This window comes from Monosiga brevicollis, genomic scaffold, assembly GCF_000002865.3.
Source record: "Monosiga brevicollis MX1 MONBRscaffold_41 genomic scaffold, whole genome shotgun sequence".
Lineage (NCBI taxonomy): Eukaryota > Choanoflagellata > Craspedida > Salpingoecidae > Monosiga > Monosiga brevicollis.
In genome coordinates, this window is record NW_001865078.1 from 209005 (window position 1) to 227610 (window position 18606).

General features: G+C 53.6%; 6 protein-coding genes across 6 annotated transcripts; 4 read left to right on the forward strand and 2 right to left on the reverse strand.

The window, feature by feature from the left end:
• Positions 1 to 1180: 1180 nt before the first annotated feature.
• Positions 1181 to 2602, forward strand: MONBRDRAFT_39176 (uncharacterized protein). Its single transcript, XM_001750416.1, has one exon. The coding sequence runs from the start codon at positions 1185 to 1187 to the stop codon at positions 2496 to 2498; it is 1314 nt and encodes a 437-aa protein (XP_001750468.1). The 5' UTR covers positions 1181 to 1184; the 3' UTR covers positions 2499 to 2602.
• Positions 2603 to 3887: 1285 nt separating this feature from the next.
• MONBRDRAFT_12575 (uncharacterized protein) lies at positions 3888 to 4610 on the forward strand (the record flags this gene model as incomplete). The annotated part of the gene is made up of 3 exons (XM_001750417.1): positions 3888 to 4202; positions 4279 to 4370; positions 4574 to 4610. The coding sequence occupies 3 exons, from the start codon at positions 3888 to 3890 to the stop codon at positions 4608 to 4610; spliced, it is 444 nt and encodes a 147-aa protein (XP_001750469.1).
• A 414-nt stretch (positions 4611 to 5024) lies between these two features.
• On the reverse strand, positions 5025 to 9511 carry MONBRDRAFT_29990 (uncharacterized protein; the record flags this gene model as incomplete). The annotated part of the gene is made up of 11 exons (XM_001750458.1): positions 5025 to 5270; positions 5343 to 5419; positions 5507 to 5612; positions 5684 to 6316; positions 6437 to 6544; positions 6728 to 6820; positions 6888 to 6995; positions 7448 to 8163; positions 8253 to 8350; positions 8457 to 8563; positions 8666 to 9511. 11 exons carry the CDS (start codon positions 9509 to 9511, stop codon positions 5025 to 5027), a joined length of 3138 nt encoding a protein of 1045 aa, XP_001750510.1.
• Positions 9512 to 9772: 261 nt separating this feature from the next.
• On the forward strand, positions 9773 to 10850 carry MONBRDRAFT_12578 (uncharacterized protein; the record flags this gene model as incomplete). Its single annotated transcript, XM_001750418.1, has 2 exons — positions 9773 to 9841; positions 10569 to 10850. 2 exons carry the CDS (start codon positions 9773 to 9775, stop codon positions 10848 to 10850), a joined length of 351 nt encoding a protein of 116 aa, XP_001750470.1.
• Positions 10851 to 10966: 116 nt separating this feature from the next.
• Positions 10967 to 12111, reverse strand: MONBRDRAFT_34589 (uncharacterized protein; the record flags this gene model as incomplete). The annotated part of the gene is made up of 3 exons (XM_001750459.1): positions 10967 to 11521; positions 11680 to 11887; positions 11985 to 12111. The coding sequence occupies 3 exons, from the start codon at positions 12109 to 12111 to the stop codon at positions 11113 to 11115; spliced, it is 744 nt and encodes a 247-aa protein (XP_001750511.1). The 3' UTR covers positions 10967 to 11112.
• A 1038-nt stretch (positions 12112 to 13149) lies between these two features.
• On the forward strand, positions 13150 to 14725 carry MONBRDRAFT_35328 (uncharacterized protein). The gene is made up of 7 exons (XM_001750419.1): positions 13150 to 13218; positions 13336 to 13497; positions 13581 to 13699; positions 13803 to 13911; positions 14039 to 14119; positions 14234 to 14298; positions 14391 to 14725. The coding sequence occupies exons 1-7, from the start codon at positions 13182 to 13184 to the stop codon at positions 14442 to 14444; spliced, it is 627 nt and encodes a 208-aa protein (XP_001750471.1). The 5' UTR covers positions 13150 to 13181; the 3' UTR covers positions 14445 to 14725.
• The last annotated feature ends 3881 nt before the right edge of the window (positions 14726 to 18606 follow it).

Genomic DNA, 18606 nt, shown 5'->3' on the forward strand with positions numbered 1-18606 from the left:
TGAACAGGACCACATACACAAGAAATCGGGCGCGTTCAGCCAAGAGCCAAGATACGATAACTGAAGGAGTCAGCTCCCAATACCGATGCCGATCCCGATCCCGATTCCGATCCTCCCGATCTCGATCTCACTGTCAATCCCGATCTCGATCTCACTGTCGATCCCGATCTCGATCTTACTGTCGATCCCGATCTCGATCTCACTGTCGATCCCGATCTCGATCTCAATGTCGATCTTAATGTCGATGAAGAAGAAAAATCAAAACAGGCAAAGAGGAAAAATGCCCATTCACACCGGTTTCTGGTTTCTGATGCTTCAAACACACTTACACGGACATGTACATGTAAGTGATACCAAGTTCTTTCCCACGTCTCAGTCCCTCTCCCCCAAAAAACCCAAAAGGACAAATCATTACCAACAACCTGAAGAGGTCAATGTCCTGACGATGAACAATCGTTACCACAAAGACCAAGCATACTTGTGCCAAACACACACACACAAGCCACGAGCAACACTCGAGACAGAGCGAGGCATTTCATATTCATCCGAATCGTCGATGTTGACGGCACCCGTGGATGCCAATGTTCGCACCGATTGATGACCGTATGTTGACGGTGCGTGCTACTAGATCCCATGGATGCCAAAGATGGTGATTCGCGCCGATTGATGAGTGAAAGGGGGAGTCAGAGTGAGAGAGAAAGCGTCAAGCAAAGCGGGCAAAATGGGAAGATGGAATGAGTTGCAAAGTGAGAAGAGATCAGGAATTTGCAGGTTCGGGTGGTTGCCAAACTAGCAACATACGATATCAAAATGTTCTCTGCTCGCAAGACGGCATCACATGGATCGCACGGATTTGCATAGTTTTGCACAGTTCGTCCCAGCCAGCGGCGTTTGTCGATCTCGGCGGGAGTGGTCAGTTGAACTACATGTAGTGCTTTATCGAACCTTGAAATTTATAGGTTTTTATGCAATTTACAATTTTACATGTTGATAAAACATGACATTGTTTACATCATCAGATCTGTGGTGTGTGATCAAAATTAAATTTTCATTTTATGTCAGACTTTTTATATGACACGTGTGTGTGTGTGTGTGTGTGTGTGTGTGTGTGTGTGTGTGTGTGCAATTTTAAACTTTGTTGTTTTACTAAGTCTTCATTTTATCGTGCCTCCTCCCGCGTCGAGATGGAACGAGCTCGTCGCTACTGCCGGGGATGGGGAGCAGTAAGACTGTCCATGTGCTTGGCGCTGGGTGTCTTGGCGACCTGCATGGAGGTGGATGAGCCGTCGATCAACGTGGGGGAGGATGGTACCCTCTACATCAACGCGACTGACCGCGTCGTCATCAATGGGGTGGACATGGTTGCGCAGTCGGCCATTGTGCGGTCGCTCGTGCGCCTGCACCCTGAGCTGTACCTGCCGGAGTTTGGTCGACAGGTGATTACGACGGCCGTTCAGCGCGTGAGCTCGTTGTTTGCCGCAGATCTCGACGAGGATGGTGACTTGGATGTGCTCAGCGCGAGCTACGATGATGACAAAGTCGCCTGGTACCGCAATGAGGGCCAGGGCTCCTTCTCCGCTCAGCTCATCATTTCCAACGAAACCAGGGGGGCACGCTCCGTGGTCACGGCCGACTTTGATGGTGACGGCATTGCTGATGTTCTGAGCGCTAGTTTCAAGGACGATAGCATCATTTGGTTCCACAACCATGGCAACGGCTCTTTTTCCGCGCCAATTGTCCTTGCGTCTGATGCATTTGGCGCGTTTGGAATTCACGCAGCCGACCTCAACAGCGACGGCCATGTTGACGTGATAAGTGCCAGTGTTCAAGACCACGTGGTTGCGTGGTATCAGAATTACGGCAACGGCACCTTTTCAAGCCGACGTGTCCTCAGCAACCAAGCCAATGAGGCGCGTTTTGTTTTTGCTGCCGACCTGGACAACGATCTCAGACTGGACGTCCTGAGTGCCAGCTATAGTGATAACAAAATTGCGTGGTACCGGAACCGCGGCAACGGCACCTTCTCTGCTCAAATCATCATTAGCACGGAATGCCTCGGTGCGACTGCAGTCCATGCAGCTGATCTTGACGCTGACGGTAATTTGGATGTCTTGTGTGCCTGCTTCAGCGGCCACGAGCTGGCTTGGTATCGAAACCTTGGAAACAGCTCGTTTTCTGCGGCAAATCCCATCGATATGGCAGCAACCGGTGCCTCCACAATACTTGCCGCAGACGTGGACAAGGATGGCCGACTCGACGTGCTCGGCGCCAGCTATATCAACCAAAGCATTACATGGTACCGCAACATGAGGGATGGCTCATTTTCCCCTCGAATAATCATCGCCACAACAACAGACGCGCTGACCACCATCTTTGCAGCTGACCTTGACCAAGACGGGGACGTGGATGTTCTCAGCGGCACCGCTGGCCTAACGCACAGCAAAATTGCCTGGTATCCCACCGACACCTCCCTGATCGACCTCCTCCGGCACTATTGACATGTTCATGTCCCGAAGCGAAAGAACCAATCCATCTGGTAGACGTGCGTGTCTGTCCAATAACATGATGATGGTGAGATGAAAATTTAAACAACATCACATCAGATGTAAAGTTTTACAAACATCAGTGTACATGCGCATGTAAAATTTTCAATTTGAATTTCAACTTTAGAATAACAATAGATACCTTCTAACCCCCTTAATGTACGGGGAGGAAATTGCACATGATCACATGTGGTCGGAGTTGTTGTTTGCGATCGTTCAACAAGTGGTTTTGAAAAAGTGCATGTTCTGATAAAAAATTCAGGTTTCAAACATTTTGATCAAGAAGGAGCTTTGGGACTGATGAATTGGGTTTGGGCTTTGAGCTGGATCGCCGTGCTCGTGGCGGGTTGTGAGGTCGGGCAGGGAGGGGAGGAGCAGGCTTGCGGTGGAGAGGATTCTGGACATGCGTATCGATCGATGCAGTTGCCGTTTCCGGATCAAAGATATTTGCTGTACAGTGTCAATGTGGGCGAGGGCTTCAATTTGGCACGCGATGTCTTCTTGCGGGCCGCCGAGCTGGTGCAAAGGCTCAACGAACAGCGGGGCGCTGCCGAGCCACCCTGGACCCTGGTCCTGCCCCCATTTGCGCCGCCTCACTGGCGTAAGCCAGTCCGTCCAGCCCCTTGGTCCGACTTTTTCAACCTGACTCTTCTCAACCAGGTCTCTCGCAATGCCGTGTGCGCGAGCTGTGGCTTGTTCTGGGTATCCCGCCATCGATCCCATTCATCCATTCATCCGCCTGCATTGATCCCCTGAATCAACAGGCTCTACCAGTCGTGGAGTTACATGACTGGCTCGCCATGCAAATGCGGCAATCACGGAAGCACGTGGTTCACATTGACATGGCCCTGCATTTGCGCATGGTCTTTCCCGACGATGCGCAAATGTATATGCGTGAGGACCCAACCTGCCAGCTGGGATCAGATCGTAAGTGGACCTTCTGTGCTCCAACGTTGACGGTTCTGACTGCATACACTTGGCCGGAAAATCAACATTCACTGCACCATTCGTGACGCATAGCCTGGGCCCTTGTCTACGATTCAAGTCGCCAGGGCTACTCGGGATGGTTCTGGGGTCATGGCGACGAGCTGGTGGCTGCTGAGCGGCGCTGTCTCGAATGCATGGGAACCACCGCCACCTTGCAGCCCTATCTGGAACATGAGCTGCCACCTGCCACCTCGAGTGTACTTCTGGCACGGCTTGAAAGCTTGATGCATCATCGTTTTAGCGGACCCGCATACTGGCGCGTGCGGCGCAGGTATAAAGCACCCAACTTCGCTCTTGGGCCATCTCCTTGCCGCAGTGTGCAACTTTTTTATCAAAGCTTACCAGTTTGTACACAGCATGCAGTTTCATGCAGATCTGATCCGTACAGCCGAGGAATTCATCCACACCAATTTCGGGTCTCGAGCCTATCTTGCTCTCCACCTCCGCCAGGGCGATTTCAAAGCACACGGGCGAATGCCTGCCATCGAGCTCGTTGCTCGCCAGCTCCTTCACGCCCTTGCAGCAGATGCAAATTTGACTTCAATTTTCTTGGCCTCTGATGCTGACACCAGTGATCCGGATATGGCTTGGCTGACCGCGCAGCTGGCTGCGCAGAACGTGCCCCTCGTACGACTGACGCCGCCCGCCGGATCATCCCTTGGTGATGGCCAGGTATGGGCAAAAGCAACTTGCACCTTGTTGCCGTGGACTTTTTGCTTGCACGCTGATTTGAAAATTGGCTCGATAGCTGGCTATTCTGGACCAGATTGTGTGCGCCCGAGCGCACAAGTTTATTGGCACCCCCGAGTCGACCTTTACCTTTCGGATTCAGGAAGAACGGTAAGATCAGCTGGGACACCTATCTTTTTTTCTTTCTTTTTTTTCCTTTTTCTTTCGTCTTGCCAACATCGCCCAAGCCGCATCGAGCCTGAAGCTTGCTTGAGGTCACTTTGGAATGCTGGACTTTGTAGAGCCTTTTTGGGTCAATCAGAAAGCAGCAGTTATGAGGTGTTGTGTGAGGGTGCTGTCAACTGTCCTTCCAGCCCGCGATGGCCCGTGCACCTGTCCTCGGATCCGTAGCGTGTCTTGCTTTGAGTTGAGAGTATAATCGAGTCGTCGTGAATTATGAACAAGAAAACACACCCTCTCCTCACAGCTGTTTTTTGCTACTCCTTAAATTCGGTGGAGCAAAGGCACGACACAATACACGCAACACACAGCGCCCTGACGGCCGTGACAAGTCACCGCCAAACGGACGGAAAGCCTGGCCAGCCAGCCACAGATTATCTGAGTGACAAAATGCACGAATCGGCCCCTTTGTGACAACTCTTGGCCGGCCGCTAGATCGCAGCAATGGCCGTCAAGATTTGCTGCCGCACCGGGTCATGAGCAGATCGTGTGCGCACAGTCGCCAGCAACGCTTGCAGGGGCGTCTGCAAGGCCTCAATGTCTGCAGGCAAAGCCGCACACACAAACGCCACAGGTCAGACTGGTTTAGAACACACAACGCAGAGTATAACACATGGCAAACACAGTCACATAAGCACCTTGTTGTTGAAGATCCTTGGAGAGGTCTAGACTGGGCAACTGATGATCTGCCAGCGGGGGGCTACAATTGGCCAAGGCTTGGCGGATGCGCTCGTATGCCACAGTCAGGCGCTCAGTCAGGTCACGATTGCTTTGTTCCACACGTCGCTTTTCCAAACGCATGCTCTCCTGAGTGACTTGCAATTCTTCCACCTAGAATCATAACCTGATAATCAGATGCATCGCCTAGAAGCTGAATTGTCGCTGCCCAACTCGGAAACCAACCGTGGTTCGAAGCTCTGCGCACTCGGCATCGAGACCTTCCATTTCTCGCTCCAATGTCCTCAAGCTGGTCACTCGAGCTGTCAAGGATGTTTGGTGTCAGACATCAAGGATAATGATTGGCATGCGTGACGGCGCGGCCGGATGTGCTTCAGGCCTGTTCGTACCTCGATGGAAGTTGATAAACTCGTCTGTAAACACCTTGACAGGCAGGTGGCGGTCACCATGTTGGGCCGCAAGCTGCAGGTGTCGCCTACTACTCATGTGCTCTTGCTGCAAAGTCGGCAGACCACGACAAGTCAGCTGGGTACTTTTAAACCTGTGGACATACAGGCGAGGCGTACCTTGTTATGAACAGTGGTAAAGCTCTGCGTACAGATGCCACAAAACATGTCTTCATCATCCGGGGGCAAGGCCAAGACGGGCTGGCTATGCCGCTCAATCACGAATCGAGATGCGTCATTGCTTTTCGGCGTAGGCGGAAAGGCTTCGGCGGCAGACGACCGTGTCGCGCTGGCCGAGACGGTGCTGGAAGAACGCTTGCCAACGGGGCGGTTTGAGGCCTTGCGCGATGAGGCAGAAGCTGATGTTGAACCCAAGGCCCGGGCTGGCGTTGGAGACGGAGACGAGGTGGGTACGGGGGTCGGGGCGGCACTGGGAGGGGTGGTTGAAGGGGGACGGGATGACCGGCCTGAAGATTTGGGGCGGCGGCGGTTGCTTTCAGCCTTGCTGGTGTTGCTGGCCGCGCTTGAGGGACGTGAAGACGCGAGGGCTCCCGATACGGACATGAGGGGTGATGGGTTGCTCGGTCGAGAGCCCGATTTTCGTGCGGGCGTGCCATCGGGCGAAGTCTGAACAACGACCTTGGCACGTTTGCGCACCAATTCTTCATCCACCTCGGGCGGCTTTTGGGCCACCCACTCTGCGAATTCAACGTTGTACCGGTCCCGATCGGCCTTGGCGCGCATTTGGTAGACCTGTGGGAATGATGCATCGAGCCACAGTCACGAGCCGAGGTGTCAAGAGGTGTCAGAATTGCTTATGGGCGCAAAGCTGCCACGGCAGTAAGCAGGGGAATGAGAAATCAAGGCACAAACATTGCGCTGCTCGTCAGTTGAATCTCGCCAGGCCTGGCCAACGAGCTTGGTCACTTCTCGTGAGCTCAGGTTGGGGTTTTGTGCATTGGTCGCGGTCCAATGATCCGCCTAGGTAGGAAGCGAGATTATAGTAAAGGTGAGCCTCACGACACAATGGACCCTGGCGGGGCTTGTTCAAAGCTGAAAACAGTAAAAAAAATGCCAGTCATGATGACAGCGAACAACCGCACTACGGCTTGATCCGCCGTGCATGCAACTGGCGAGACGGGCCCCGGGGAGACCGGGCCGTACCATGAAAAGGGCGTAGGGAGAGCAGGCGCCCTTGGGCTTGCGAGCAAAGTACTCGGCCTCAGCCGCGCTGGCATACACGATTGGCGGCTTCTTCTTTGCATGTGAAGTAGACGGGCGACGCGCCATGTTGGCTGGTTTATCCCACCCCAATAGGGCCCACCAGCCCTCTCTCTCTCTCTCTCTCTCTCTCTCTCTCTCTCTCTCTCTCCTCACCACGTTCCGTGCGCACCCCGTCGCCGCCAAAAAAGGAAAAAAAAAAGAGAGAAAACTGGAAAAAAAAACAGAGAGGAGAGTTGTGAAGGTTTAACAAATTGTTATTTCCAAGCCAAATTTAAAGGGCATGAAGAGATCGACTCAAATCAAAACTGGGTTCGTTTGATCAAAAGAGCTTATGGGCAACGTGTGAGATGAACTATGGAAGGAGACGCGGTCAAGGCAGCCTGATGGAGTTGGGATGCCGAGGTGTGGTTGGCTGAGAATGCTCGTGTAAAGCAGGTGCTTGGGGCTACGTGGAGATCAGTTGGTTGTGATAAAAAAATCGAATCAACTCTATTCGGATGCCCTTGCTGGGTGCCTGCTCAGCAGGCGTGCCAGTCTACAGTCGATTCCTTACAGATAAAAAGAGCCTGATGTGCCCAGTTTGTTGTCACGATCCTCCTGCAACTCGGCCAGGGCAAGACGATGGCGCAAGGATGCACGACGACGCGTCAGTGCACCGACCGTCTCTTCGGGAGCCAAAGCTAGGGCATCCATCAACGTGCTTAAGAGGGCAAGCACATCCGCTTGTTCCGTGGCCGTTTGGGCAGTCTCGGCATGATGTTGTGCATGTTGCTCGTGGCTCTGGCGCACTGCGCGTTCATGAGCCTCACGGTGCAGCGCCATCGCATCGTGCTCTTCGCCCGGCAAATTGGGTTCCCTTATTTGAGCGGCAGGCTCGCGAGCCAGTGCGGGTTCTAACGGAGCCTCTGGGTGCTCTTGAGCTGCCTGTGGCTCCGCGTGTGGAGCGACTCTTGCGCTGTGAAAGTGTCGAACATGTTCCTCGTGCAGGCGTGCATGCTCGTCGGCAATGGTGTTTGCGGGGCCCTGGCTCGCCGGATGTATGGTCGCCTGTTGATCGTGATGCCGCCGGTGGTGACGCTCGAGCTGTTCCTCGTGTAAGCGGCGATGTGCAGTTGCAGCATCCTGGCTTGACGGCGTAGAATGCTCTATCTTGGAGCTGTGGGTCGCCGTCGTGGTTTTGGTGGAGCCTCGCTGACCCTTTGTTCCTTGCTTTAGTTTGGCGTTGGCACTGTCCTTGACGTATGGCGCACTGTCATCTGGCTTGTCGGGCTGTTGTTCTGGAAGCACTACGGCCAACAGATCCTCCAAAGTGGCGAGCAAAATGTCGGCTTTGTCTCCTCGAGACACGGGATGTGCAAGCAATGTTGGGTCCGAGGCTGCACCCATGCATGTCGTGTTTACCAGAGGTTTAAAAAGCACGCGCCATCGCCAAGCAGAACATGACCCACGGCAAGAACCAACGTACCGAGGAGGTGCTGCACCGAAGCAAAGGCAGGGTTGCTGGGTGATGTTGCGCGCAAATGGGTTGGCCCACTGCCACATTCCGAGACGACTCCGATCAACCTTTGTTCATACATGACATCGGTTTAGATAATTGATGACCAGCAAGCCCCTGTCAACAGAAGATGGGCCACGCGGAGAAAAAAGACAAATGTGTCTACAGACGTACGTCTTTTTACTGAAAGTTGAGCGCAGGTCGATGGATACGGGGCCAAATCCGTCAGGATGCAACAGCCAACGGTGGAACTCAAGTCGAAACCCACGGTCCGGAATCATCTACACCATGACATGCATTCAAGTGGGCACGTGGGTATCAGCTGTGCGATCGACCCGAAACCAACAAAAAAACAAGAAAAAAGAAAAGAAAGAAAACCGTACCATGCTGGTGGCCAAGTAGGCGCCATGGGTACCGGTGTGCACAAAATACAAGAGAACTGTGGCAAGGGAGGCCTTGGGGTGGCGACATTGACGGTGAGCTGAGTAGGGAGCATGCAAGCGCGGGCATGCATACGCCAACGTGCGGAGCTTGATGCTTTGATAGCCTTGACAAGTATATCGGCCGACATAGGCGGGATACAAGGGAAGCTTGGGACGAGGTACTGGAGGTGCATGGCAGGTGACAAGCTGCGGCGGGGGACAGGCCGCGAAAGAGGCTATGCGTACGGCAAAGTGACAGTTGGAGTGCTGAACAACACCAAGCACCTTATCCTGATCCTGGTAATGGCACTGGTAGTGAACAGTGGCGTGATAGTGCGCGCTCGCATTGGTAGGACAAGCCTGGGTGGGCGGGGCTGCATAAAAGGCCAGCTGCGCAGATGTTGAACGAATAAAAGGCAGCATGATGGTGGCGCGCCGTTGCCCCTGTGCTTGTTGATGGCGGATCTGAAGATGGTGTCCAGGACAGAGCTGGTAGGAGGCCGCCGTCGCTGAATCCGTGTAGTAAGGAAGACAGGACTGGGCTGCGGGATTGAACACCTTGGGGCTCGTACGCTGTGCGGCACGACAGCCGCCGTATCGAGTGTCCGAGGGCTGTATGAGCCACTGTTCCTGTTGCATTGCTGCCGGAGGCGGGGGCGGGCTTCGGACCACCTGCAGCTCGACGGGCTGCTGATGTTCGCCAAGGTCAAAGGTCCCCAGGGCAGTGCCCACCACAGGAAGCATCGTGTTGCAAGCCACAAAAGCCAGCAGCAACGCCAGCCCGTGCGGGCAGCAGACAGATGTCATCCTGTTCGCCTTCAATCGTCGCCTCTGCCGCTGTTCCCGCCCGACGCGACGTCCAACGCAACGTCGATACAAGCACCGCCAACTCGACGCCGTCCAATGAGATGAATGGTTTTTGCAGCAAAATATCTAGTACCTGTCGAAATCAAGTAAAAGCAAGTGTGACTTTAAGACGCATTTTCAAGAGTCTTTGCATTGTCAGCACGACTTCGAAGAAGAGCAAGTGGGGACGGAGGGCGCCGACGGACGGACGCTGCCAGAGCCATGACGACGCTGGAGGAGCGGATTGTCAACTCGGGGGTCGAGGGGACCTACGTCACCTCGTTGGAGCAGGTGAGATGTGCTCGAGGCCTGCTGGTAGGGGCTTTGGACGGGTCGTCTCGACGCCGTCAGCAAAGCGGGCGCGAGCGCGAGCGGTCCCGGAAAAAAAAAATGAGGGGCGTATTCATGGCTCTTGCCTGTCGCCATCGTGGGGACCCGTGGAGCAGGAAGCATTGGCATATGCAAGAGAGCTGGGCCAAGAAGATCTGGATAGCTTGGCGCAGGCCGTGGCCGATCAACATGGCGTACCTGTCGAATCCCTTCGAAGTGCGCCCGCCCCACCGGTAGGACCGCCACCGCCCCCGGTCGTGCTTGTTGTCAACAGATCCCACCGGATGACGACGTCTCATGTCCGCGGCCTTGCCTCAGGCCGAACCGCATTGGTCAACCCTGGCACCAGAGGAGGACGAAGGATGGGGCACTCGCGCTGCACGCTATTCTTGGCGTTTGGGGTTTGGCCTGCTGTACGGTGGGTGCCCTGGACCATCCACACACGGCTTCTTGGCTGCACCGACAGTTTGCTCATCCATCAACCGACTGGGCGGGCATTGACAGTGATTGATGTTGTCGGTGAATCCTTGGCGCGCAACTTGGGCATCACCCGGCCTAAATATGATTATGTCCTGGACGATTTTATCGAAACACACCGAGAAGTGAGTGGGCTTGCTTGGCCCTTGTGTATCAGCACATGCATGTGATCCTCCGCCTCACGGCACGGATGCGATGAATCTGGGTCTAGGAGCTAGAGCAGCGGCGTGCGCTGCGTCGGGAGCAGGCCGCACGAGCCGAGGCCCAAGCTGAAGCGGATGACGACATGGAGCAAGGCCTCGGCGATGGTGCAGCCGCCGCGTTGCCAGTTGAGACGACCAAGCCAACGGCATCGAGGCCAGCACTCGGCTCGCATGCCGGGCCGATGGCCCCGACACCTCTGACCATGCCGGTGACAATGACGCCTGCTTCATTCCAACCCTCAAATGGTGGTCCCATCCCGGCCGAGGCCGACGCCACCACGGCCTTGTAATGGTGTTTCCGTGTTGGTGCACGAGTTGCTTGCGAGACGTCTTCTTCACGGGCTGGGGTTGATGACACAGCCCGCCATTTGGCTTGCCAAGCAAGCCATCCAGATCGAAAAATCACGAGTCTTTTATTGTCAATTGATGGGTGTAACGTTGCAACCTCTTGCTTGTTTCCCGAGCCGGAAGCCGTGTTGGGACCGCAGATCAAAAGGTTGAGGAGCCGAGGGGAAGAGACGCAAGCAAATGGATACTGACATGTGAGTACTTTTAAGCCACCACGGAGGAATCCTCCACGCCGAGAATGGCAGCATCATCAACGGCCGAGGTCACAGGGTCGGCGGACTCGGTGCGCTTGGAACGGTACTCGTCGAGCATGGCGTTGAGGCCACTAGCGGTCTGGCCACGATAGTTGTTCATCTGGGCGTCGAGCGAGTCTCGGTCGGCCGGAGTGGGCTTGGCAGCCTCACCCTTGCCCTTCTTTCCCCCCTTGGCGCCATTCTTGGCGTTGGCGGGAGCGGCACCCTTGGTGCCTTTTGCGCCCTTGGCGTTCTTGGCGCCCTTTGTGGGCGTCTTCTTTTGCGCTGTGGGTCCCGTGGCCGAGGCACCCTTCTTGGTGGCCTTTTTGCCCGATGCCGAAGCCGCTGTGAGCTTGACAGGACCACCGATTTTAGAGAACCTAAGGGAATCAACAAGCCCCCGAATCGTGCGTGAGTCCGAGAGGGCGGTTGCACCATCACACAAAACAGTTGACGACAGACACACACACACACACACACACACACACACACACACACAAATCATACGGGCCGATCTTTGGAGTTTCAAAAGACTTACCGCTCCGAGAGAGACATGCTGGTGGTGCTGGCCAGGCGAACTTGACCCAAGCTCTGCTTGAGGGCGGCAGCCGTGGCTGCCTGCGCGCCCGCCGTCTTGGGCTTGCTACCCGACGACCGCCCGCTGCGCCCACCACCAGCTCGACGACCACCCGCCGCTGAGGCACCCGCACCGCCACGACCCCGCGCCATGGCCACTAGTATGATATCTCCAACCACAAGTCCACCACGCCCTATCCGTGTGCTCTGAGCCGTCCAAGAACCCGCAGACGCTCACCACCCACAAACGCACACACACAGACACACTGTCCACCGCCGTCAACAAAATATTCGCGAGAACAAAATGAGAGAGAGAGAGAGAGAGAGAGAGAGAAAGAGAAAGAGAGAGAAAAAGAAAGAAAGAGAGAGTCAGAGAGTCAGAGAGAGAAAACATTGTACAAGAGAAAGGAAATGCAGAGAGGGCGTGTTCAAGAGTGAGAAAAGCAGAGAGTCGAAAAAATTGCAGAGAGAAAGGCGGACAGGGAGAGAGAAACTGATTCTCTTGTGCTTTCAGCCACAACTGTTGTAAAGACATGGCGAAAACAGCTGTGGCACTCGGCTGCCCGAGCCGTGCTACCACTCGTACCTGACATTAACACCAAGTAGCAACCCACCGTCCTCGAAAAAATCAGATGCAAAACACATGTTCTGAACAGATAAAGGCGGTTGCTTTAGGGATCTTCCCTTTTTTTCTCTCTTGTGTGTGTGTGTGTGTGAGGTGAGTGAGCGATGGTGAAATGGCAGCCGGACCGTGATCCCTCCGGGTCCCCGCCTTAGACCTCGTGGCAGGCGGGCACTTCATTCAAAGGCGGGGGAATTGTTGATCGGCACATGGTGTTGATTGCTGCATTTGCCGTTGTTCATGTGACGTGGACCAACCAGTAGCATCATTGCCGTCTTGTTGTTGTTGTTTTGGCCTCCGAATGTGTGTGTGTGTAACGAGTCGTCGATCTGCTTTTTTGGCAGTGGACCTGGGCCCCAGATCACGGGAACCGCAGGCACTGGCTCCTTGAGACGGCGTTCTGTGGGACCTGTTCGTTGCCCTCGGGCATGTTCTTGGACTTGTCTTGATGGCATTGGATCTATCTTGTTGCGCTTCTTGTTCCTTTTTTTTTTTTTTTTCGCTTGTGCCACGGTGGCTGTTTCCTGCTTGACCAAGAGACCGCGCGCACCCCCCGCACTGCCTCCTTGTTCTGTTGCGAGCTCAACCTCGGCATGCCTCTCCCTCGCTCAGTGACTCTTGTGCATTTTGTAACCATCTGTGTTTTCATTTTACAACAACACCTTTTTCCCCATTGCCATTCTTGAAACCTCCTGTTCCATCTCTCATCTCATCTCTTTCTTTCTTTCTTGCCTCTCCGGCCCCCTGCCCCTCCCAACCCACCATCTCAACCATACCTTTACCCTGCCCCTGCCCCTGCCTCTGCATGCCAGGTATCTTCGCTTGGTTTGATACCGGACATCATGGCGGCCGATGACGAGTACGATTTCCTTTTCAAGAGTGAGTCATTCCCCTCCTCGACCGCACCAATGGTTGCCAGTTTGTGACTCGACTCACTTGATCCCTCTGCCTTGTGCCGGCTCCGTCATCCCTTGCCATCGTGGTAACTCCCACCAGTTGTCTTGATTGGTGACTCTGGTGTCGGCAAGTCGAACCTGCTGTCGCGTTTCACTCGCAACGAGTTTAACCTCGAGTCCAAGAGCACAATTGGTGTCGAATTTGCCACCCGCTCCATCAAGGTCGAGAACAAGACCATCAAAGCGCAGATCTGGGATACAGGTACAGCCCCCTTCCCGCTTGCCTTGAGCTTTCCTTCGCCCCTCCTCATGTTTCCTTCGCCCCCATAATCACCACAACCACAGCCGGTCAGGAACGTTATCGCGCCATTACCAGCGCCTACTACCGTGGTGCCGTTGGCGCCCTGCTCGTCTATGACATTGCCAAGCACCTGACCTACGAGAACGTGGAGCGATGGCTCAAGGTACTTGAGGCGCATGATCGCACCGTCGCCGTCTGACATCTTGCCGACTGACCTTGGAAGCACGCTCGCTCAATTGCCGCTTGCCTGTGGCTTTGCTCGACAGGAGCTCCGTGATCACGCCGACAGCAACATTGTCATCATGCTTGTCGGAAACAAGAGTGATCTGAAGCATCTTCGTGCCGTGCCCACCGAAGAGGCGCAAAAGTTTGCTGGTCCGTTCCACCTCGCCGCGCTGTTTGTGCCTGTGGCATGTTGCCTTTGCCCTCACAACCTTGCCCTTCCTGCCTCTCTCACACCTGTGCAATACGCCAATCGTATGTTTGTTTCCGGTAACAACAGAGGAAAATGATCTTTCCTTCATCGAGACCTCGGCTCTTGAGGCTGAAAACGTCGATGATGCCTTCACCACCATCCTCACAAGTGCGTCGCAACAACAGCATCTCGATGTGACAACACAGCAAAAAGGCGCTCTCTTGCTCACAAACCCTCACTCTACTTTACTGTGCCTGTACAACTTTGTCACCCTTGTCGCAGAGATCTACCACATTGTGTCGCAAAAGCAAGTCGCAGCACCCGAGAAGCCGGACACGGTGATTGACGTAAGCTCTGGCCTCTTGTGCACGAACGTCCGCTGCGCGCAGCTGGCACAGCCTTGCTCACCTACAACATCTTTCACATGCCAATGATACAGCCCACCAAGCCGCAAAACAGCAAAGAAAAGTCTGGTGGATGCGGTTGCTCCTAAGCAAGCTTATTATCCCGCGATTTCCTCTTCGCTTCGCCAGATGGCGGCGTTTGGTCTCTTGTCCTGTGTCCTGTTCCTTTTTCTTATGCTTTCACTTTGATTCGTTGTTGATTGGGCGACGCCCGCCCGACTTTGTCGTGGTTGGCGTCTGCGTGGCGCTGTCCTTTGCGTCCCAGGTCCCCCTTTGTTGAACGCTGTCCTTGACGTTTCGTGCCTTTGATGTTCCGCATTCACATTTTCACGTTCTTCCTGCCCTGCTCCCAATTCACGACCACTCTATCTTCCGTGCCAATGATATCGTAATTTCGCCATCTCAAACTCAGAAGCCATGCAAGTTTAGAACGGGCTCTATGTGTAAAACCAAACCCATAATATTATGAGACACATAGAGACACGCAAGAAAAGCCTTCGAGTTCCTGTCCGGCTTTTCAAACCAGCTTGGTTATTTTATTTTATTTATTCTCTAAAGCCCCTTCGGGGTCTCTCATCCCGATCATACTCCAAGAATAGAAACAAGGCAGCCGCATTTGCCGCGCCGTTTGGCCGTCAGCAACTCCCCAAGGGGGATCGTATCAGTCACACCGTTTCTAATACGAGATAAGCAACGCGCCTGGTTGCTCAAAAATGAAAATACAGTAAAAAAAAAACAAAAAAAAAAAAAAAAAAAAAAAATTCAAGTTGAAGCACATGCTGTACGAAATGTAAAGAAGATTTAAAGTTTTAAAAAGGGGGTTTGATTATTAATTTCAATTTTGGCGCCGAAACGGACAGAGCGAGAGGACACGCTGTGTTGTGTTCGCTCTCTCTCTCTGTGTGTGTGTGTGTGTGTGTGTGTGTGTGTGTGTGTGTGTGTGTGTGTGATGCGTACGGCAGCTGCGGCGATGAACTGAAGCCGCCGATGGGAGATATTGATGCGTCATGTCTTTGAACGCGCAATAAAGTCGGGCTTCGTGTGTGCAGTGGATCGCCTTTGCCACATGCGGGCATTTGCACCTGGCGACACCACATCATGAGGAGGTCACGTTCCGTGATTCGCTGTGCGATGATTGCGATCCTGGTCGCATCCATCGCTGTCTTGGCTCGGGAAGAAATGGAAGACCCCTTTATTGGCACCGATGACGACGGCAATCTTGTCATCAACAGTTCAGCGGCAGGCCGCGAGGGTCGACTCGTGCTCAACGGTGTGGACGTGCTGAACGAGCTGGTCGAGCTGCGCGACCTCTGCAGTGGGGCTGTTCCTGCAGCCACCACACCAGGCCCGAGTACAACCGTGCCGCTGCCCGTAGGTGCTGTGACATATGCGGCCAATGTGGGATGCAACTTGGGGCCCGTGCCCGCCAATGTGACGCACATTCTGGGCAATCTCGACCTGTACTATTGCACATCGCTGGTAGCAACAGACCTGGCGGTGTTTGACAAGCTGGAACACGTGGATGGCCACGTTCGGATTTTTGTGAGTATTTGACGGCATCATCATCGGAGCTTGGCTCCTCTCAGAACCCTGGCCAAATCACTCTTCGGGTTGGTTTCTCGTGCATGAGAGATGGACGCTCAACGCGCAACGCGCGCCCTGCCTGCATGTAGAACAACCCCGTCTTGACGAATATAGATCTGCTTGACAACTTGACGTACATTGGCGACTATCTATCGATTTCTGTGAGTCTCTTGGCCCCCCTTTTTTCCTTGCCCTGCAATGGGCACTTGGACGGAATTGTCGAGAGTGCCAGTTGCGGACAGGTGGCCCAGGGGATGCGGACGCAGTGCGTTGTTTATGACCTCGTGTTCACGAATCCCATCCGTGTTGGTTGCTGCACGACTTGGGCTGCAGAACAATTACGCTTTGACCAATCTGGAAGGCTTTGGCAGCTTGAGCTCAATCGGCGACTCCTTGACGATATCCGTAAGATTCGGTTTTAACGCACTTACGCTTTTATCATGCGGCAGAGACGCACAAGTAATCTTGTCGATCCCAATGGGGTTTGCTGCAGGAGCATGAGTTGTTGACGAGCTTGACAGGACTCAGCAGCCTGACATTTATCGGCAGTCATGTCAATATTATGGTACGTTGGGAGAAATTGTTGGTCAAAGTCTGTCTTTGCTGCCGCATAAAACGTTGCCCTCTTCGTCTTCCGAATGCACGCGTCTCATTGCCTAACGCTCGCTGGAGGCATGTGTACAAATTGGAGCTCATGCAGTGGTGATCATGTTTGTAGCGGAATAGCATTTTAACAAGCATCAACGGGCTTGAAAAGTTGAAGACAATCAATGGTTCACTTAAAATTCGTGTGGGTAAACCTGACATGCCCCAAGCACCAAAGTCAAATGCCTTAGCGCGCGACTTGCAGCATTTGAAGGCGATGTCTATCCATCGCATGCAAAGCCAAGCTCATGGCAACTGGCTTTGGCGCGTTGATGGGCAGGCCAATACGATGTTATCAAATTTGAATGGGCTAGCCAACCTGGTCTCGATCAGAGGCGATCTGAATTTAGAAGTATGTCCGAGCAACTTGCTGATCCAGGGCGCAAGGTAGCTGCCACATGCTCACGTGCTTGCACCATTTGATCTTCAGCAACATGAGGTTTTGGAGACGGTGGATGGACTTGGCAACTTGAAGACCATTGAAGGTGGCCTTGTCTTGGGTGTAGGTCTGCATCTGAGGTCGGCTGGGTGCACTTTATGTTTGTCGTCTACACGCTTGCTCCACTCATGCCCATGACCTTCGTCGGGTGCTTCTGACTGAAGAACAATCAGGGTTTGAAGAATGTGCATGGGCTTGGCAATGTGGAGAGCATTGGCAATCAAATCAGCATTCATGTCAGTTCTTTGCATATCACGGTCAAGCGACAAGCTGCAATCATCATGTTGCCTAGCTGACGATGGTTGATGATGACTCATCCATGTATTAGAGCAATCGACTTTTGACAACCATCGGTGGGATCGGCAAGGTGACATTGTTAAATTCCTTCCTCTCCATTGCCGTAAGCTTTGCTTCCCTCAGCTCGAGAGGAAGAAAAGATTTGAGGCAAGGCGAGGCACACGTTTTCGTGCTCGTTCCATTCACGCTGGGTTCATCTTGTAGAATAACGCCGAGTTGTTGAGTTTGGACGGCCTCGACAACTTGACCTCAATTGGTGGCTATGTTTCATTCAACGTAAAGTTTCGCAAAACGGCCGGACTGGCAACGATGAGGCACGGGGTGGGAGCAGCCACATCGGCGGCTTGGAGGGTGCCTGCGCTGTTGCTTCTTTGGAGCTAACACTTGACTCTTGTAGGGTAACAACAAATTAGCAGGCCTCAACGGTCTTGGCAATCTCCAGCGAATCGGGGAGTATCTCAACTTGAATGTACGCAAAACACAAGTAGACTTTTGGGACCTTCCTGAGGTTTCAAGCCGTGGGCCATGTTGCCGGATAGCAAGGACATTGTTGGGTGTGTATGTTGTTTAACAATGGACTTTTGTGGGCTGTGCACGCAGTTCAACCCGGCCTTGGCCCACTTGGATGGGCTTGGACGTTTGACTTCGATTGGCGACTATCTTTCCATTTATGTCAGTCTTGGGTGGGCGGGCAGAAGTTTTGCGTTTGCCAAGCGACGAGACTGCAGTGTATTGTGTGGTGCGGCATGCGGCTCCATGGTCGAGTGAGAGTCTTGTGTCTCATTCATTTGCTTTGAAATGCTAGAATAATCCTGCCTTGACCAACGTCAATGGTCTGAGTCAGCTGACCTCGGTGGGACCTTTTATTCGGATTACGGTACGTCTTTTTCAGGCCATAACCGCTGCCATGCATGACAGTGCCCATGGTGCCACGCTCACGATGAGAGGGGTGCGTGCTCGACGTTTAGGGCAACACCAATCTGACGAATGTCGAGGGTCTGTACGGGGTTGAATTTCTACTTTCCTATGTCCGAATTTGCGACAATCCCCTGCTGAATGTATCTGCAGTTGAGAGCGAGCTGGGGGATTTGGGCGACACTGGTCATCTGTGCCGTTTCTTCTCGCCTGCAAGCTGTTCAGTCACCTGTTAATTATTCCCATGCCACTCGTAAAACCATCCGTAATTAAACTTCTTCCACCTACACCACTGTACACATGACTCCCGCAGTCACATTAGTCAAGCGCCGAGATTGATATGCCCAGCGACCTCCCATCCATAATCCATT

What these genes read in the sequence shown, in the direction of transcription:
- MONBRDRAFT_39176 (XM_001750416.1), top strand. Translation starts at nt 1,185, where the DNA reads ATGGAACGAGCTCGTCGCTACTGCCGGGGATGGGGAGCAGTAAGACTG.
- MONBRDRAFT_35328 (XM_001750419.1), top strand. Translation starts at nt 13,182, where the DNA reads ATGGCGGCCGATGACGAGTACGATTTCCTTTTCAAGA. An exon ending in CTTCACCACCATCCTCACAA is followed by an intron (nt 14,120 to 14,233) that starts GTGCGTCGCAAC and finishes CCCTTGTCGCAG; the next exon opens with AGATCTACCACATTGTGTCG. An exon ending in AGCCGGACACGGTGATTGAC is followed by an intron (nt 14,299 to 14,390) that starts GTAAGCTCTGGC and finishes CCAATGATACAG; the next exon opens with CCCACCAAGCCGCAAAACAG.